The 19585-nt window shown below is 43.7% G+C and overlaps 1 protein-coding gene across 8 annotated transcripts in view; it reads right to left on the reverse strand.

Moving 5' to 3' along the window:
* The window catches only part of LOC109898858 (transcription factor COE3), a 72208-nt gene that overhangs the window by 17652 nt on the left and 34971 nt on the right, over positions 1-19585 (reverse strand). For 2 of the 8 annotated variants that reach the window (XM_031835691.1, XM_031835686.1), the window contains exons 7-10: positions 14849-14930; positions 11438-11579; positions 6898-7031; positions 6541-6667 (exon numbers count right to left, since the gene is read on the reverse strand). In XM_031835691.1, the coding sequence (XP_031691551.1) occupies positions 6541-6667; positions 6898-7031; positions 11438-11579; positions 14849-14930 (485 nt within the window). The remainder of the gene's footprint in view (positions 1-6540; positions 6668-6897; positions 7032-11437; positions 11580-14848; positions 14931-19585) is intronic. The other 6 variants (XM_031835693.1, XM_031835688.1, XM_020493919.2 and 3 more) reach the window with 3 other exon arrangements.

Raw genomic sequence — 19585 nt, forward strand, 5'->3', positions numbered from 1 at the left:
GCCAATTAAATACAATTAAATCCAAATAAATGTATAGTCCTTTCATTCTTATAGAGAAACACCCCTGTACTGATACTGTGCAATGGCTAAAAAGCTGTCACTTATTTCAATCAATTTTCCATAGCTGAATTTCCCAGGTCTCTTAATTATTCCACTATGTGAAATATATAATGTCATTGTGCACTCCTCAAAGTCTACCTGACAAACTGCTTGACAGTGGGGAGTGGTAGAGTGTGTGTCACGTCAACCCTCTAATTGGACGAAAGGACCTTCCTCCTCAATCCTTGACGCTATCTGCACACGCTCACAAAGGCTTTCTGCCTGAGCCTGTCTAAGTAGGTGACAAGTGTCTCAGTCACTCCGGAAGAGCTAGAGCTGAATACCAGGCATGTAATGAGAAAGACAGACTGGGAGACAGGTACTGGGATGTGAGCTATAGGTCGCTATTCATAGAACATTTATATTACGGTGCACTACGCCCTTACACTAAAAGAGATCCCATTGAAAGACCCTCTTAAACAGATCTGTTTACATACCTCTGTGAATGTCTTGATTACAGCATATCTTATAGTGTGTCTAGGCCACACCCCATCCCTGACTAGCTGCTACCAAACCCTGCCCTGCAGGGGAGGAAATCGTGAGGAAGCTCTGTATCTGATCTGCGCCAAATCCGGAACTTCAAAGAGCGTCTGGGCTGAAGGGCGGAGGGGAGCTGTAGGGTTAGGCCCGATACACAGACTGAACAGCACAAGGCCTGGACTGATGTGCTTTGATAAAGGAGTCCATTTGTACTGAACTGCATTTTTTTGTTGTTGTCAAGAGCCAAGAATTTCTGCTTGCAGTGGGGCAAAGGGTTTCATTTGAGATTTGAAGATCTCTTTGTATCTCTGCCCAGCTGAGTGAGGATAAAGTGGTCAGTCAAGGTACACATCAATATGCACAGCATTACATTTAGAATGCATAGGATCTTGATGATCCTCACGGTAAATATTAACCCTCAAAATAAATGTTCATAATCGTGAGTTTTGCAAGTGGTATAGGATAGCATTACTACTTGCAGAATAGATACAGTATTAACACCTTCCGTTTCCATCCCCTACCAGACTGACATTTCTTGGTCTCTAACAGTATTGAGTGAATCCCCCATGACCCCTTTGTCCTTATGTTGATGAATGACTACCTTATACCCATGTTGTCCGATTCTGGTGCAGTGGAGTCGATACTGTCACCTTGACAAGAAAACTTTGTGATTCATCAGCCTCCAAGGATGTCTAGCCTCAACCCAAATCTGGCAAGAGACGCTCACTGTATGGGGCATCATCAGCAGCATCATCCAAAATCCTTCACCCAGACCCAGTGTGTTAAATAGCAGCCCTCTGTGAGGTCGGATAAATGGTTCTCGTTACAGTCAGCCTTAAAGGGAGGAAAAAAATAAAACACTTGACTTGTACTAATAGCCCAGAAACCAAGCTGGTCACCAAAGGTCTGAAGATGAAGCACCCTGTCACTTCCCAGCTTGGGAAATTAGCAAATAATGTTCCCTTCCCACTGACAAATGTATGACAGCTACTCTTTGCCAGTCATTCTCTCCTAACATTATGATGCATGTCCCGGATCCCCACTAGAGGATACAGGCGAAGTGTAGTGACCCTCAATTTACCCATGACAAATGGGGTCCCGGTAAATGTGCGATTTCTGGGGCGAGGTAGGGGTTCATTTGAACACAATCCCGGGTATACGGATGTCACTGATTAGGATAAATAGTAGCTGAGTGTGTTAGCAGCAGTGCTAGCACTTCATATCACTCAGGGTCTCCATATGGGTCCTGGGAGGGTAACTGTCATAGAAATCAAGTCAAGATAGAAACTGATGCAATTAGAGTTTCAAAGTTACTGATAGTTTTTACTGATAGTTTACTTTTTTGCACGGGTGTCATCTACTGTAACGTTAAAGTAAAAAAGCAATCACATAGATTTACTAAATTGAAGTCACCAAGAGGACCCTTTATAAAAGCCCTTTAAGAAAACACACAGATCCTTTATGCAGTGCTTAATAAAGTGTGAAGTATTGACCTAAGGACAGCTGGACCTGTCTCCCTTTGATTTTCTACAACCTTGCTGACAGTTTGATCCTCTGGTCACCCTGACCAATGGATAACCAATACATGGATCAGTTACAGGACAAACCACCTCCATGAGACAATAATACACCATGTCCTTACCCTAAAGTAGAGCAATGCTGTAAATACATTTGATACATTGCAATCAAACATTTGATTTCTCTGTGTTTTATATGTATTTCCACACTATGAGGTTGGAATAATACTGTGAAATTGGGAAAATTATGATAATGCCCTTTTAGTGTAAGAGCAGTTTGAAAAGACCACCTGACATTTCAGCCTGTTTTGGTGGGATGTAGTTTTGGCCTGCCTGGTGAGGTGATTAGTTAATAGACCAATAAGAAAGAGAGTTCCAAACCTCTCTGCCAATAAAAGCACATTTTCAGTTTTCCCCTCCCCGCTCAGACCACTCACAGTCCAAGCAAAATTCTTGCTTGAGAAATTACTCTTCACTAAGAAGCAATTTTTTATTTATTTTTGACCATTTTAATTTAAAACAATCACAGTAAGGTACTTAATTGTTATCCAGAAATTAAATGATATTGAGATAAAAACAGCTGCATGTGGATTATGAAGAAATTGCTGTACTACTGATAATAAAATTATGGCCACAGTGATAAATACATTGCTAGCTACATAGCTTAATAAAGCATCCTCTGATGTTTTGTAGCATTATGTGTCTCCGTAGCTGGTGTTTCCATGATTGAACATACTCGATGCATGCAGGATTATTGACATACACTACATGGTACTCACATCCTCTGAGTGAATTATTAGTTTTGGAGGTGGTCCAGAATACTAACCCAACAAACCCCACCCTCTGCCATTAGAATTGACTGCAGTCTACTCTATGTTGACTCTAGGTAATTTGTGATAATTTCTTAAATTGAGCGAGTTAAATCTTCATAATTAGGGCCGGTCGGGCGAGAAGAGTACATGAAAAGGTCTAAAAGCTCTTCTCTCAACGGCACGCCGCAAAGTCACTCTTGAATCGCAGCTTTGATAAATTAACCTTTGAAATGCACATGTTGCCCGACCACCGAAATGACACGAGCACATTCTGTACCCTTTAGATGAAGCAATTATGTTACTACGTGTCCTCTTTTTGTTGCCCGTTCATGTTGTACTTAACTGTCCGAAAGGTAATGTCCTTCTATCAACTAGCAATTACTGTACATATGCAGTCCCTGTTACTTCTGCTGTTAAGTGCCCGGAGCTCGCTAACAGTTTCATTCCCTCACATGTCAACCCTGGTACCATCAGGGTGAACCACTCTGGGAATAGCAGTAGTCTGAGGAGCTAGACTTGTCTGATTGGTGGCTCTCTCTTTTAATTCACCAAACGAATCAATTGTACTGCCATTGCCTCTCAGGGTAATTGTATCTTTCTACTAACTGGAACAGAGCAGGAGCCAGGGAAGGAAGAAGGAAGAAAATCAGCATAGATCCAGAAAGGGGACATGTTCCCCCAGTAAAACCTGATGGTAATCATCCCAATCCGCTTATCCTGTGTGGCTAATGGGGTCCGTTCTTAAGGGACCTGGCACTTTCACCAGGGTGCTATAGAAGCCATTAAAGTCTTAACTTATACACCTTCCCAGGCTTCACACACACAAACACACACATATGCACACATACACTCACACACTCAGCACACTGCACTCTTGTTTCATTATCCCGGTGCCTTGTTGGCCTCTGCTCTGCTGGTAGGGAGGTTAACACAGGAGTGCCAGACTACATGTTTGGGGGGGGGGGGGGGGGGGGGGTTGATGAGAAACAGCTGCCCCGGAATGGAAGCGGTCTAGGGGGGGGTTAAAGGGTCCAACCCACCCTTCACCCCCACCCCTCAACTTTTTGTGGTTCCGCTGTGTGCCCAAGGCCAGGTCTGTGTTGGGGGGCTGAGGTAGGGTGAGAGGGGAGTGAGAGTGGTTTGACGCGTCCTTCTCATTCTAACCATCAGATTTAGAACTGAATGAGGCTTCCAGGTCAGACAGGCCTTGACCCCCATGACCTCCACCTTCTCACCAATGATGACAGATAATACCACCACTTCCCTCTGTTAGCCAAGATAATCCACCTTTACTTATGGTGTGACACTCTCACACAAGACACTTACACACACTCACAAATACCCTGAACTCTGCATGCTTACATTTCTCTCTAGTTCAGTCAAATTCAGTCTAGTTCAGGTTTCAATCAAATTACAATATAAATGATATATACAAAAGTATGTGGACACCCCTTCAAATGAGCAGATCTGGCTATTTCAGCCACACCCACTGCTGACAGGTATATAACATTGAGTACACAGCCATGCTAATCTCCATAGACAAACAATGACAGTAGTATGGCCTTACTGAAGAGCTCAGTCACTTTCAATGTGGCACCGTCATACCATCATAGGATGCCACTATTACAACAAGTCAGTTGGTCAAATTTCTGCCCTACTAGAGCTGCCCCGGTCAACTGTAAGCGCTGTTATTGTGAAGTGGAAACATCTAAGAGCAACAACTGCTCAGCCGTGAAGTGGTAGGCCACAAAAGCTCACAGAACAGGACCTGAAGCATGTAGCGTATAAAAAATTGTCTGTCCTCGGTTGCGGCACCCACTACTGAGTTCCAAACTGCTTCTGGAAGCAGAACTGTTTGTCAGGAGCTTCATGGAAGAAAGAAAATTCCAGCCGCACACAAGCCTAACATCACCACGCACAATGCCAAGCGTTGGCTAGAGTGTTGTGAAGCTCACCGGCATTGGACTGGAAATGTGTTTTCTAGAGTGAGGAATCACGCTTCACCATCTGGCAGTCCAACGGTCAAATCTGGGTTTGGCAGATGCCAGGAGAACGCTACCTGCCCAAATGCATAGTGCCCACTGTAAAGTTTGGTGGAGGAGGAATAATGGTCCGGGGCTGTTTTTCATGGTTCGGGCTAGGCCCCTTAGTTCAAGTGAAGGGAAATCTTAATGCTACAGCATGACATGTTAAACAATTCTGTGCTTCCAACTTTGTGGCAAAAGTTTGGGGAAGCCCCTTTCCTGTTTCAGCATAACAACGCCCCCGTGCATAGAGCGAGGCCCATACATAAATGATTTCTCGAGATCGGTGTGGAAGAACTTGACTGGCCGGCACAGAGCCCTGATCTCAACCCCATCAAACACCTTTGAGATGAATTGGAATGTCAAATGCGAGCCAGGCCTAATCGCACAATATCAGTGCCCGACCTAATTCTCTGACTAATGCTCCTGTGGCTGAATATGAGTAATGTCTGCAGCAATCTGGAAAGCCTTCCCAAAAGCGTGGAGGATGTTATAGCAGCAAAGGGGGGGACCAACTCCATATTGATGCCCATGATTTTGGAATGAGATGTTCGACAAGCAGGTATCCACATACTTTTTGTCATGTACTCTATATAAGAAATCTGCAAATTAGCAGATGCATATCTGACAAGTGAGTAAAAAATACAATTGTCAGAGTGAATTATCCTGACAAATTGAATTTAACAAAGCTAGGCAGCATCACTTTCTAATTGCAGTTCAGGGTGAGATCAAGTTGCACTTCTATAAATCCTTCCACCAGGGCCCTCCCGAGTGGAGCAGCGGTTTAAGGCACTGCAGTGCTAGAGGCGTCACTACAGATCTGGGTTCGATCCCGGGCTGTGACACAGCCGGCCGCAACCGGGAGACCTATGAGGCAGTGCACAATTGGCCCAGCGTCGTCTGGGTTAGGGGAGGGTTTGGTCGGCTGGGAAGTCCTTGTCCCATTGCGCTCTAGCGACTCCTTGTGGCGGCCGGGCGCATGCACGCTGACTTCAGTCGCCAGCTGTACAGTGTTTCCTCCGACACATTGGTAAGGCTGGCTTCCGGGATAAGCGAGCAGTGTGTCAAGAAGCAGTGCGGCTTGGCGGGGTCGCATTTCAGAGGATGCATGGCTCTCGACTTTTGCCTCTCCCGAGTCAGCACGGAAGTTGCAGCAATGGGACAAGACTGTAACTACCAATTGGATATCAAAAAATTGTAAAAAGTACCAAAAATAAACAAATAATACAAATCCTTCCACCAAACACCTTAAGTTATGCAATTCTCACTTCTCACACATTGAATATTCCAGACCCAAAGAGCAGGATCCTGGTTAATCCATCATTACTACCTTGACACTGGGGCCCTGTTCCAGTACTGAGACAATGCATCCTTATTTCCAACCTAGCCACAGATTAAAATGACAGAATAGGTAAAAGCTATGTATGTCAGGGAAACCTTGTTGTTCATCCAAATGTATTAGATCAGTGAATACTTCAAGGAAGCAAGGAAGTAAGTATACATTTTCAAAGTATATGACCAGACTTTGAGTTCCATCCAGAGAGGATGGCTAGTCAGGGCACTAAACCCAGGGAGGAGAGGCTAAAACGGGCATTAAACCTGACTCACCGGTGTAGACAAATCTCCCAGGAGCCCCTTTGCAGAACTGCTTGGACTTATAGGACAGCGTGACCTCCACTACACCAGGGATGTGCCTGGGAGGGGTCTGGACACGGATGGCGTGGGGGGTGATGAGCTGGAAGACAGGGCACAGGAACCATTGAGTCTGACCATGGCTACTAAGGTCTACTTAAGCAACCGAATGGACATCATTGCTATATAGTTGTTATGGTACAGGCTTGAAACAGTTTTAAAAAATGATATGTTTTGTAAAAACAGTAAAACACTTCAAACCTAGGCTGAAGTTCAATCAAATCAATGGCGTGACAAAACATTTGTGCATCGTCGTCAGACAACATATTGTACCTCACTCCAGACAAGCATGGTCCCGAACACGACCTGCAGGCCATCAAAGAAGTTGTCCCCAATGATGATGACAGTGGCCCCTCCTGTAGTCCATCCCTCACTGGGGCTGATGGCCTTGATGCACGGGGTGGCTGCTTAACACACATAGAAAAGAGCCTATTCAGTACCTACACTTCTATATAGCTGATGTCTTTAACCCAATAGAAAGACACATCATGGAAAAATAAGCCTGGAGAGAGAAAGAATGATGGATTTGTCCTTTTAGGCACGAGAATAAAAAATCATTCATCGGCAGCTTGGAGTGATGTAGTTAAGCAGAACCTTCAAATGGTTTGCTTCACAAAAGCTAAGCGCTGGACTTGTGAGTGGAAATTATTTGATGTAGCACATTATGTGTCAGGGCAAATGTAACTCTCAAAATGGATTAGGTGTAGCCCTGCATGTACAGTAGAATTTCAAAGTTGAACACATCTCAAATGAGTCAAGAATACGGCTGTTGAATGAAAATGACATGCCAAAGCTGTGTTGTTGGTTTCATGTCATTCTGTTGTCTTTGTTCCCTGTGTTCTGGCATGTTGTTGAGAATGCAGTTTCACGTTTTACAACATTAATAAATTCATGAATTATTCAGGCTCAATTTTTGCCTTTTGTGATCGATTCAATCCATTTCACATTGTTTCTTACAATGCTTTTCATCAGCCATGACTTTTGCTCCATAGCTGTGCCATTAATCAGAATGCTGGGTGTTATTATAATCTAATTTGAGCGAGCTCATGTCAAACTCTCTCTGTCATTTGATGCATTGCCTTAATATGATGTTCACCCTGACACCATGTTTACAACAGGCATAGCATGACAGCTAACCATAAAACAGCAATATTAAATGTAGCCTTTTAACATCAATATTTTGTGAATACAATGCGAACTGCGCACACTTGTTCTTTTAACATTTTGTACTATTTCAGTTATAAGTATTTCATATGAGCACATTGCTGTGCTACTATTATCACTCCAGTTCAGTAAATACAATAAATCCCCATATCAGTATATTGTAATGAACATTACATACAAGACATCTCCCTTTGTTTGCTTTGCTGTTGGGGCTGTTCAGGTTATGTTTGCTTTCTTCCCATAAAGCGCACATGCACGCACATGTGCACACACGCCACACTAAGGGAAATCACACACACGCACACACTATGGGAAATCTGACTTTAACAGGCGCTGTTGACTTCATGCTAATCGCCCTTACAGAATTTCATCTCTGAGGTCTGGACGAGTGACATTTGCTTTCCTTAATTGCTAAGCAGAGCATCTGAAAGAAGACCATCTCTCTGTGGGATCGCTGCGTCCCCTCAAAGGAGCTGACCTTCATCAGTGCTGCCGATTACGGCAAATAATTCCCCCTTCAAAATTACTGTAAACAAATTGACTTTGGGGCCAGGAGAGAGAGAGAGAGAGAGAGAGAGAGAGAGAGAGAGAGAGAGAGAGAGAGAGAGGGGAGGGGGGGGTGATGGTGGTTCTTGGGGGGCAGCTGCAGCCATAACCCTACACACATACACACACCGCCTTGGAAATCCCAACGTCCCCCTCCGGTACACAGAAAGGACCCATAGAGAGGGAGCGACCAGGGGCCCTAAGCCGTCCACCCTTCTGCCTGAAAATTTGCATATGTCTCAATGCACAGACAGAGAGGGGAGCATGTGCTGAATGGGAACCGTGGCCAAGTGGATTACACAGGCAGCGCAGGCGATCTGAGGATAGACACGCACAATGCCCCGCAGCAGATGATAAACATTGCAGGGAGGGAATGAGGATGGCTGAAACAGGGCCTGACTGTGCCTCACAAAACTCATACTTTTAAATTGTTTAAACCAATATTAGTTTATTTGTGAGCCTTTATTTCTAAACGTCCCTAAGCGCAAATCCAACATCAATTTTGGCTCCTTTACTTGCTAATGCGGCAGGTTAGCACTGGAGTAGAGAAAACTGATGCTCGATCTGAGCTTCGGGCCAACTTTCGTCTGAAGCGCTTGTAGACCTACTGAGCCACTCAAACAGGTCTGATGTGTCCGTGGCTGTGGCGTCCTTTGTTCTGCCTGCTGAAATGTGTTGTAATTGTGCTGTGGGATGTCCAGATGGTCGGCTGATAGTGCAGCTGATGGGATTATACCTTTTACCTCTCCCTGGGCCATCTGTTACCCCTTTCTCTCTCCCTTTCCCTCTCTCCCTTTCCTTCTCTCTCCCCCTCTTTCTCTCTCTCAGGCTTTCTCCCTCTCTCTTTCTTGCTCTCTCTTTTCTCTCTCTCTCTCTCTCTCTCTCTCTCTCTCTCTCTCTCTCCCTCTCCCTCTCCCTCTCTCTCTCTCTCTCTCTCTCTCTCTCTCTCTCTCTCTCTCTCTCTCTCTCGCTCTTTCTCTGTCTATCTCTCCCTCTCTCTATCGCTCTCTCTCTATCTCTGTCTTTCTCTCCCTCTCTGACTCTCAGACGGAGCAGACTGGATTCACTTGTCTTTATTGCATAAACACTAACGGTATTACAGCAACTTGGCGTGCAAATGACTGGGGCGCTGCAGGCTCTTTGCTGAGGCTTCCATACTCTCCAAGTCTCTACAGTGGAGGTCAAATGTAGCTTAGGAATGCAAGGCGTGAGTGTTTATGAGGGCGCGAGTGTGTAAGTGTATGTGTATTAGTGAAGGATTTTCTGTATATTCATGTCTAAATGCTTTTGTGACAGCTCAAACCTGCATGGTTCAGTTGTGTGTCATTGACAGAAATTCCTGTTCACCAATAGGGGGCAGCACTTCTTGAGCAGCCTGACACTGTAACCCCAGCACTGAGACAATGAACTGAGAGTGTGCCTTGCTTTCGCAGACACACAGACAGACAGTCAGTCAGCCACATACCTGAGGCTTCTCACCCAGCGAACTCCCAGTGAAGAATGTGTTGCTAATTTAAAGCACACTCTGTCTGCCTGCCTGGTGTCAGAACTCTATGAACGGCATGGATGGGATTACATTTTATGACCGAGTATCCTGTTCTCATGTGTTATGTCTATGAGTGTCTGGAGTGGGAGACGCAAACAAGCAAAGTTTTGGCTAAAGAACTATGGTACATTGGTAATATACACAAGTGTTAGTTGTCTCCACTCGGCTACATTGGGTTGGGATGGAAAATAAATGCAGATATACTGGAAAGAAAAATGTAGTATATTATAGTTAAATGAAATGTTCTCAAACTCAATAATAGAAAATTGTCAGGTGATTTAGGCACTCAAAAGCAGGACTGTTGTGTACACCTTATGAATAGCTGTGTAGTTCACACAGACACCACGCTAAATTGTGTTATTGAAGGAGCTTGTTTTACAAGGCAAGCTTACTGCTCTTGTGCTTAGAAGAATGAGGAGGGGAAGAAAGGGGTGGGCAGTGGAAATTTGCTTGGAACACACACACACACACACACTGTCCTGTGGGATGGGGGGAACATGGAGGAGAGGGCTCAACCTCTTTAATTGCTCTCCTCATTAAGACTAAGGTTGCTAGGCGATTCACACCTACCCTGTCATAAACGTAAGACACAGATACAAACAGAACATCACTGAGCATAATGACTTCGATGCTCGGGGCAGGACTTTAATTATTTGATTTTGTTCTCCAGTAGTGAAGTCATTAATAAAGACAAAAACAAATAGCTTTTAAACAAATTAGCTTTTCCCTCCACTAGATATATTAATTGTCTTGTCTGGATTTTTTTTTAACCCTTGTTGTATTAAACATTACATTTGCTTTTGGTGATATGACCATTAATGGTTATTAAACTGGAGAGAAGGCCATTTCAGCCAGTGGTGTGTGTGTATATAAACTGTTTGCCTAGCCATAATTGCCCCTTGAAATCTGAAGATAAGCAATTTGCACAATTGGCCTGCTCTGGTTTTTCCATAATCTTTCAGCTGTTTATGCTCCCAGCTGCGAGAGGAGGCTAGGAGGGGTCAGAAGGTTGTGTTTAGTGCAGTTTACTTTTTGGATTTCCCATGGTTTGGGGGCCCTGCTTCTCTCTCTGTTGGCCATGCAGGCAATCAGTCTATCATATAGAATCAGTTGGAAGAAAAACAGTAAATTCTGTTTTTCTCCTAGACCCTCCTCCCGCCCTGTCCTTCATCCCTTCATTTCTCCTCTCAACTGAAACTGCAGCACCCAGCAACAGGAAATTGACCTAACTCAGAATTCTTTGCCAATTTCATCATGTTTCTAATAGGTAAAAAAAAACGTTTATGTGCCGTTAACAATTGGTCAAGATTGGAAATAGTATATCATTTTATCATCATTATAAAATGTCAATTATTACTAGCATTATTCAAATGATTAGCGCGCTATGCATGATATTGTATACTATTTCAAATATTTACATTATATTTACAATATATATTTACATTATATATTATATATATATTAATATTTAGATTTACAACACAGAATGAGAGAGAAAAAAAATGTATGAATGAAAGGAAGATGAAAAGCAAATAATATGATGTAAAAGGTGCCTACCATTCTCCAGATAAGGAGGCGTACCTTCTGAAGGGTCGAGTCTGCGAGCCCTTCGCCCATGCTTGGAGTTGTTGTGGACAAACATGTTGTCTGAGACAGCCAAGACGTGGCCGTCCACATTGACTGTCGTCGAGACGACAACCTGCAACAAGAGTGAAGGTAGACCGTGTCATTTAGCAATCTGTAGGAAGGGGACACAATCATGTACAAAACATCAGCTTAATCATGCTTTATTGTTTTCAGATTTAAAGAACAACCTTTCGCTCTCTCTCTATAATCACTTGTTTTGACCCACTCTGACAAATGTTGTGTTGATGTAATTGATTCACAAAAGACATTGATTGACTCATCTGCAGTGCCTTCAGACAGTATTTATACCCCTTCACTTATTCCATATATTATTGTGTTACAGCCTGAATTCAAAATGTATAAAATTGAAGGGGGTTTCTCACCCATCTACACACAAAACCCCTCTATGACAAAGTGAAAACAGGTTTTTAGAAACGATATCGAATGTATTGAAAATTAAACACAGAAATATCTAATTTACATAAGTATTCACACCCCTGAGTCAATACATGATATAATCACCTTTGGTAGTGATTACAACCTGTGAGTCTTTCTGGGTAAGTCTCTAAGTGCTTTGCACACCTGGATTGTACAAAATTTGCCCATTGTTCTTTTTAAAACTATTCAATTTCTGTCAAGTAGGTTGTTGTTGCTAGACAGCTATTTTCAAGTCTTGCCATTGATTTTCAAGCCGATTTAAAACTATAACTAGGCCACTCAGAAATATACAGTTTAGATTTGGCCTTGTGTTTATTGACCTGCTGAAAGGTGGATTTGTCTCCTAGTGTCTGTTGGAAAGCAGACTGAGACAGGTATTCCTCTAGGACTTTGCCTGTACTTAGTTTTATTCCATTTTTTTTTTTTTACTCCTTAGTCCTTGCCGATGACAAGCATAACCAAAACATGATGCAGCCACCAACATGCTTGAAAAAATAAAGAGCGGTACTCAGTGATGTATTGTGTTGGATTTGCCCTAAACATAACACTTCGTATTCGGGACATAAAGTTTATTTCTTTGCCAATTTTTTTACAGTTTTATTCTGTACAGGCTTCCGAATTTTCACTGTCAATTAGGTTAGTATTGTGGAGTAACTACAATGTTGTTGATCCATCCTCAGTTTTCTCCTATCACAGCTATTATACAGCTATTATACTCTGTATCTTATTGGCTCAATTCATTTGTAAACATTTCTTAAAATATCATTCAACTTTGACATTGTGGGGTGTTGTGTGTAGGCCAGTGACACAGATATCGGCCGTAACACAACATAATGTGAAAAAAGGGGTGTAAATACTTTCTGAAGCCACTGTAGTTCCGTAGAGTGGACAAACTGGATAAACTCATCAACAACTAAAACAACCCTCTTCTTGGTTCAACAAACATTTCAGCTGGATCAAATTCCAAGTCACACTCAGGCTGAGATTCAATCTGATTGCAGTTTATAGGCAGAGCGGTTCTTGCAGGCAATGTTCCCATGTTCGTGGAGATCCCATTCACAGTAAACGCTACATACAGTATGTCGTCTCAATCGAAAATTGCCTTTAAAAGCCGCAGTGCCTTTAACCCGCGATCGGAATGAATCCAGGCCTCAATATATCATAGTGCTTGTTTTTATTGTTGTTTTTTCTCTCAACCACATCTCCAAACAGTGGACTAGGCCAAGAATGGAGAAAGTGTTTCCGAGCAGGAAAGAGAGAGCCCCTCTCAGGTTCTGTTTGCCGGTGAGTGACCTTGGTGTAGCCGTGGAATTTGGAGGGCTGCTTTTTTGGTTAGTTGGGGGTGTGGGGTTGGGATGGAGGTAGGGGGGCTGAGTGGGGAGGTGAAAGAGCTCCATTCTTGCTCGCAGGTTCAGAGCTGGGCCAAGCTGGGGATGATGGATGTGGTCCTCTCTGGCCTCCAGCTGGTTTGGGGGGGTAATAAGCAGAGTGGAAGGCATGCAGAATACACAACATTGGCCTGAGTAACACCTACAGTGAAGCATCTGGTAAAACTATCTGGGAAAAACTGAATTCTGGCCATTGGAATGGAGACCGGAGAAGATAGCCAACAATATTGTAAGCCTTGGCGTACAATACCTCCCACCCTCAAATACTCCAACAATAATGTCAATCTCAAGTCCTGCCAGTTGATTCCCTATAAATATGGTAAATCTAGATTTTATTAAAGATAAACAGATACAAATTGGGGTAGAAGTTTTATGCAACACTCACTCATACACCTCCTGCTACATATGCCTGAGGGAGATATGTGTTTTTAAATAACTCAGTAGCTGTCATGGCTAGGGCAGTATGTTCCAGTCTCTTGTGAATCTACTGTAGGAGTAATGCGATGGTAGAGTGAACACCTGAGCTGTCTGTGAAGGGATTGACTCTGTTAAGTCCAGTTACCCCCTCAGGGAAAAGGAGACGAGGCAGGTCTAGTGGTGACATCAGAAAGAGTCTGTCTGTTTCATGTCTGAGGGTTTGCTGGATGAGGCTAGGTTGGTGTGTTTGTCGTAGCCCATGATTGGCAGTGAATGATGGCCCCTGTAGTTTGTGGCCAAGCAGATAGGATACCACCACTCTATTCAGGCCTGACCTCCTACTTGGGGTATATGGGTCTGGGGTAGGCAGATAAGGAGATCACTAACTTCAATGGCACCCCTCCACATTTAATAGATAATGTATTTTAGCTTCTGCAGCCTCTTAGACATGGGAGAATTCCGGACCTCCAGATAGAGGTCTCTTTGGTAATACTATAATGTCATTGCTGGCTACAGTGTTATGGAAAACACCTCTCAGATGGCTGCAGAGTGAAGAAGTGTGTATGTGTGTGTGTGTGTGTGTGTGTGTGTGTGTGTGTGTGTGTGTGTGTGTGTGTGTGTGTGTGTGTGTGTGTGTGTGTGTGTGTGTGTGTGTGTGTGTGTGTGTGTGTGTGTGTCCTACTGGGAAACCCTGCGTTAACACATGTGGTGGGATCGTCCTCCCTTCTGTGCTGTGGTTCAGAAAGCTGTCAGGACCACAATTGATATCACCTCTTAAATCCCATATCCTTATTTGTGTAAGACGGTGTTCTCCAATAAATAATCCTACATGTGTTCAGCAGCACACTGACACCCTCTGCGTGTGTGTGTGTGTGTGTGTGTGTGTGTGTGTGTGTGTGTGTGTGTGTGTGTGTGTGTGTGTGTGTGTGTGTGTGTGTGTGTGTGTGTGTGTGTGTGTGTGTGTGTGTGTGTGTGTGTGTGTGTGTGTGTGTGTGTGTGTGTGTGTGCGTGCGTGCGTGCGTGTGTGTGTGTGTGTGTGAACCTGAGTGAGTTTAAACCAGTGTGTGTGTGGGTGCGGTTTTGTGTAACTTTCAGTTACCTGGAACCTGCGCATGTCTCTAGGATTCCCTGCATTCTTCAGACAGTTCTGATTGCACTTCAGGAAGAACTTCAGGAAGAATCTGAAAGAGAGCACAAAACGCCAGTTGAAGCATAGAGCCATTCAAGAATTCATATGGAATGGAATTCCATAAAATCAAAACAGGTCCATGCCACTCAACATGTCAACAACAAATCTATTTCACCAACATCAAACGGATAGATGCTACTCAACTGATTAAAATAATGCAGATATCTGCTGTTGCTTTATATACCCCTTAGCAGCAACCCTTTGTCATATCATCCTCTCACCTGAGTTCACAGCCTGTTCCCAGACCCATCTGCTACTAGCATGCAGGAAGTCACTTGATATTCCACCCATCTATTTAATCCCAGAACACCCCCTGTGCAATTAAAGTTGTGCTGTTCAATAGGGAGGCAAATGAGGCCCACCTGTGACCAGGTCTTGTTTGAAGAGCATCAGGGATAAAGGACCTAACAAGGTGAGAGCGCACCACAAAACGTATAGTCCTGTCAAACAATTAGGCGGCCACTCCTGGGACCTTTGCCTTACGCCACACACACACGCACAAACGCACACACACACACACACACACACACACACAAACACTGGTGGATGGGTGAGGCAATTATGCCACAAATTACAACCTGGCTAATCGTCTCTAAAAAAATGTCATGTGAGAGACAGATCTGTGGTTGGTTAGTCTGTGAGCTTCTCTCTCTCTATCTCTCTCTCTCTCTCTCTATGTCTCCCTCTTGCTGCACTTCGCTTCAGCTGACAAGTGTTTGCCTGTGAGCGTCAAATGAAAGTCAGATCACTTTGATTTTATTGAAAATGCCTTCTATCATGAGCTCTCCTTTTAAATATAACCTTTCCACGATCCAGTAGATAACATTACAAGGGAGACAGGTGGAGGAGACTTAACAGTCCCTGTCTTGGCTTGCTGTCTCCCACTACAAATGTCTTCCCTATTAGCACTAAAAGTGATGACAACAATATGTCCTAAACCTGACAGTGGGATCAATGATTATATCAGCAGAACATACTGCAACACACTTTAATTGACTTTCTTGTCATGTACAGTAAAAACATGCTACAGACTCATTAGGACTCATGTTTTTTGGCTCCCTTCAAGTTTGATGTAAACACTTACCATAATTCATTGGTTTGATGCACAATTTCATGGTTTCCATTGAAAAGCTAAATTGGCACTGTTACAACTTATTGCATTACCATGGATTGAATTGATGTTGCTTTGCTCAACATCGAGCTTGTTGCCTAAGAAGGCCCTTTCGCAACACCTAGCCTCCTACTTCTTACTCCACAGTGGGATCTGGGCCAATGCAATACATCTGGGCCTTGAAATGACCCCTCTTACCCTGGCCACATTAACACATGCAGTGGTCATTTAGAAGTGTTCTCCAATAAGACTCCAATACCCTTAGCACCACTGCCAGACCAAAGAAGCATATGAGAGGTGAGAAAATATTTTCACTCCTCATCCATGGTGCTTTGGCTCTGCAATCAATAAAAAGTTTTAAGCCACGCCAAAGTGCTGATTGCCTGTTGGTGTGCGGCAAGGCCATAAAAAACCTGACTTGTCATTAGTGCATTTTGCCTGATTGTGTTCAGTGTGTTTTTGGTTGCAGCTGTTGGCCGATCATCAGAATGACCATTATGTACTCTAATTCCCTGACCTTGTTTTTATTTCCCCAAAGAGTCGTAAGGCAGAGCAGTAGACATCTGCGGAAAGCAGACCTGAAATACGACTTTTATTTGTCTGTCGCCTCTCATACAGATTGGATTAGACTAGTGTGTGTGTGGGTAAGAGCCTGTGTGTGTGTGTGTCTAAGATTGATGTGCTCTGTATGTTTTCACCTTGCGCAACAAAATAAATATATGCAAAAGAAAAGAAAAAAGAATCATTTTGTTGCCAAAACGTAAACGTTACTGAAGCGACATGTTATTTTTAGCACGGGGCTTTTCTGTTCCTTTTTCTGTTGCGCTGTAATACGATTACAACGTGTAAAACTGCAGTAAAACAAAAAAGTGAGCAATAAACAGAAAAGGACAACTTGGGAATAGAAAGCAGCCATTCTATTGTGAACTCATTTATGTTTACTGTTATGAAGACGATTAACCACATTTCCAGCTACCAGATAAGCTTCGTTTCAACAGTAGTCCATGTTAGCGGCAACAGTAAAGCATCATTACATTCGAGTTGGTTAACATTCTACATGAGCGCACTGTAAATTGGTCCTTGGTGAAAAGGCAAGCAATTAAGACAAGCCTCTCTCTTTTACTTCTTAAATATCTAGAGAACTTTGTGCTGGTGTTTTGCTTGGAGACAAAAACGAGATTGTTTGATAGTTTTTTAATGGGATATCAAGGCGACGACGCCATTAGATGTTGGCAATGGAGGGCAAAGGGGGGGATCGAGAGAAAGAATGAACTGCAATTAGGTTTGATTAAAGCTATCCTTCTCAATAATCAGCGCTAGTGACAGGACAGGAGGACCCTCGTGGCCGTGGAGATGGAGGAAGGTGTAGAGAGATATTAAGGCCAATGAAGGGGATATTAACATAGCTAATTAAAGCAACTCCTCCAAAGCCAGTAGACGAGCGAGGCTCTCAGTGGACCGCCATGGAGGAAATAATCGGCCCAGACAGCTATCAGTTGGAGCAGGGCTGCAATTCACCAGAGAGAGGGAGAGAGGGGAGAGAGAGTGGGGGTGGTAGAGAGAGAGAGTAGCAGAGAGAGAAGGGTGAGAGTAGAAGAGAGAGAGAGGGAGGGGAGGATGAATCTATGGAGTGTGAAGAAAGACAAAAGAGGGAGACAGGCGAAAGCCTAAAGAGAGAGAGGGAGACAGGCGAAAGCCTAAAGAGATAGACTTACAGTACTGGAGAGCTATGCTCCTTTTGACACAACCCTCTCCCTGTCTGAAGTCTGCCAGTATAACTACGACCTGACATCAGCTTTTATCTTCCAACAGCTCGAGTTACAGGCCCACAAATCAACGCTAAAACAATCCCTTTCTAACGGAGACTAGGGCAATTAATAGGATTCTCCTGTAGCCTGTACCTCCATGCTCGCCACACTGCTGAGGCTAGCTACTAATCATGCGATAATGATTTCTCTCCCTCTGGTCAAAGGGGAAATAGATTCTCTCTTTAGTAATGCTGCGGGCTCGGCGGTTTCCACTCCGTGTGCTTCACACGCCTGGTAATTGAGGAGAAAAAGGCAGACTTTGGCACTTTGACTGATTTGAGGGCTGCTAGACCCTCTTATCTCTACTCTGATCATTTTAGGCTGACACTCAAAGGGAGACCCGTCAGCCTAATTCTAGCTCGCCCCTCTCCCATCATCAAATAGAATAGAAACGGAGAAAACAAACAGACGAAGTGAGGAGACGCTTCCTGATTTTAGGAGCTAAGCTAATTGGGAGGGGGAGATGTCATCCACTCCTTGACATCTCTGCCTTTGATTAAGGGAAATATGGGAAGTAATGACTCCATTGTATTATTACTGTACTACCAATACTAACAGGGTATCATACTGCATTTATTTCACTGTGTTTTGTACACCACCCATTTCAGAAGTTCACGACTGAAACATCCATGAGTGTCAGGTATTGACAGTCCTTAGCTCCTGATTGGTGCCCAAGCAATAATGAAGAGTCCATAGCCGGCGGCCGTGACAGTGAGGTCATCATTGCAGGGCGGCGAGTATCGACCACCACCCAGCCATAGCCCATCAGACCCCAGTATGGGCCTCATCATGGGCCTCAGTGAGGCTGGAGGAGACCTGGAACCAGCGTCTCACAACACACCACTAAGATCTGCTGACAGCAGATGTCCTCACTGAGATAGGAGTACACAGGTCAATAACATATTGGATTTCCAAAATGCCAGGGTCTTAATGTCAAGCCTTCTGCATCCCACCAGCTCCAGTATGTAAGGTACTCTACTGTACTTCATCTACTGTACATCACTCAGGTCCCTGTTCTGACAGGCCAGGCTCCAATACACTGGTTTGTTCATTCCATTATAATCAAGGAGCAAGCTTTTTGGTCTATGTAGGTTGTTCTGTACTAACACATCTTAATTTACACGCTGATTAAAGAAATTAACCTCTAAAATTCCAGAGGGATTTTTAGCAAGGGGGTCATACTCTGTTATACTCTGGTTGCTTGCTGTCTTCTCTCATCAACTACAGCTGTTTTTCTTCCCCTTCCTCGTAGTAACCACAGCGCATTAACAATATTTGCTCTAGCCCTGTACAAGCACCCAGGGACCAGCCCCGCAGATCCTATCACTTCTTTATCAGGGAACAAGTGCCTTACTATTCAATGTTAGGTTAGGGGAAATGAACCATTTCCACTCTAGGGGCCGTTGACCTCCTCTGAGAATGCTATTGCTAAAACATTTCACTATCGTTGTTTTTGTGTTCAACATCTAGTATCCCCATAACTTGGGAGATGGGCTGTTGAGACATACAAACAATAAAAACCTCCCCATTCATCCCTCTATAGTCTATACCCTTTCCTCCACCATCCTACTGTTCTCTAATGGCCAGAGTGGCATTGACAACATTTCACTTGAGGATCCCTCTTAATTTAGTTCATGGCTGCAGGACTCATTACAGCAGAGAATTCTCTCTCGCTCTCCCACGTCAAACACACTCCTACCCAACTGATTCACTTTACTCTCCAGTCCA

Source organism: Oncorhynchus kisutch, linkage group LG11, assembly GCF_002021735.2.
Source record: "Oncorhynchus kisutch isolate 150728-3 linkage group LG11, Okis_V2, whole genome shotgun sequence".
NCBI classification, from domain to species: domain Eukaryota; kingdom Metazoa; phylum Chordata; class Actinopteri; order Salmoniformes; family Salmonidae; genus Oncorhynchus; species Oncorhynchus kisutch.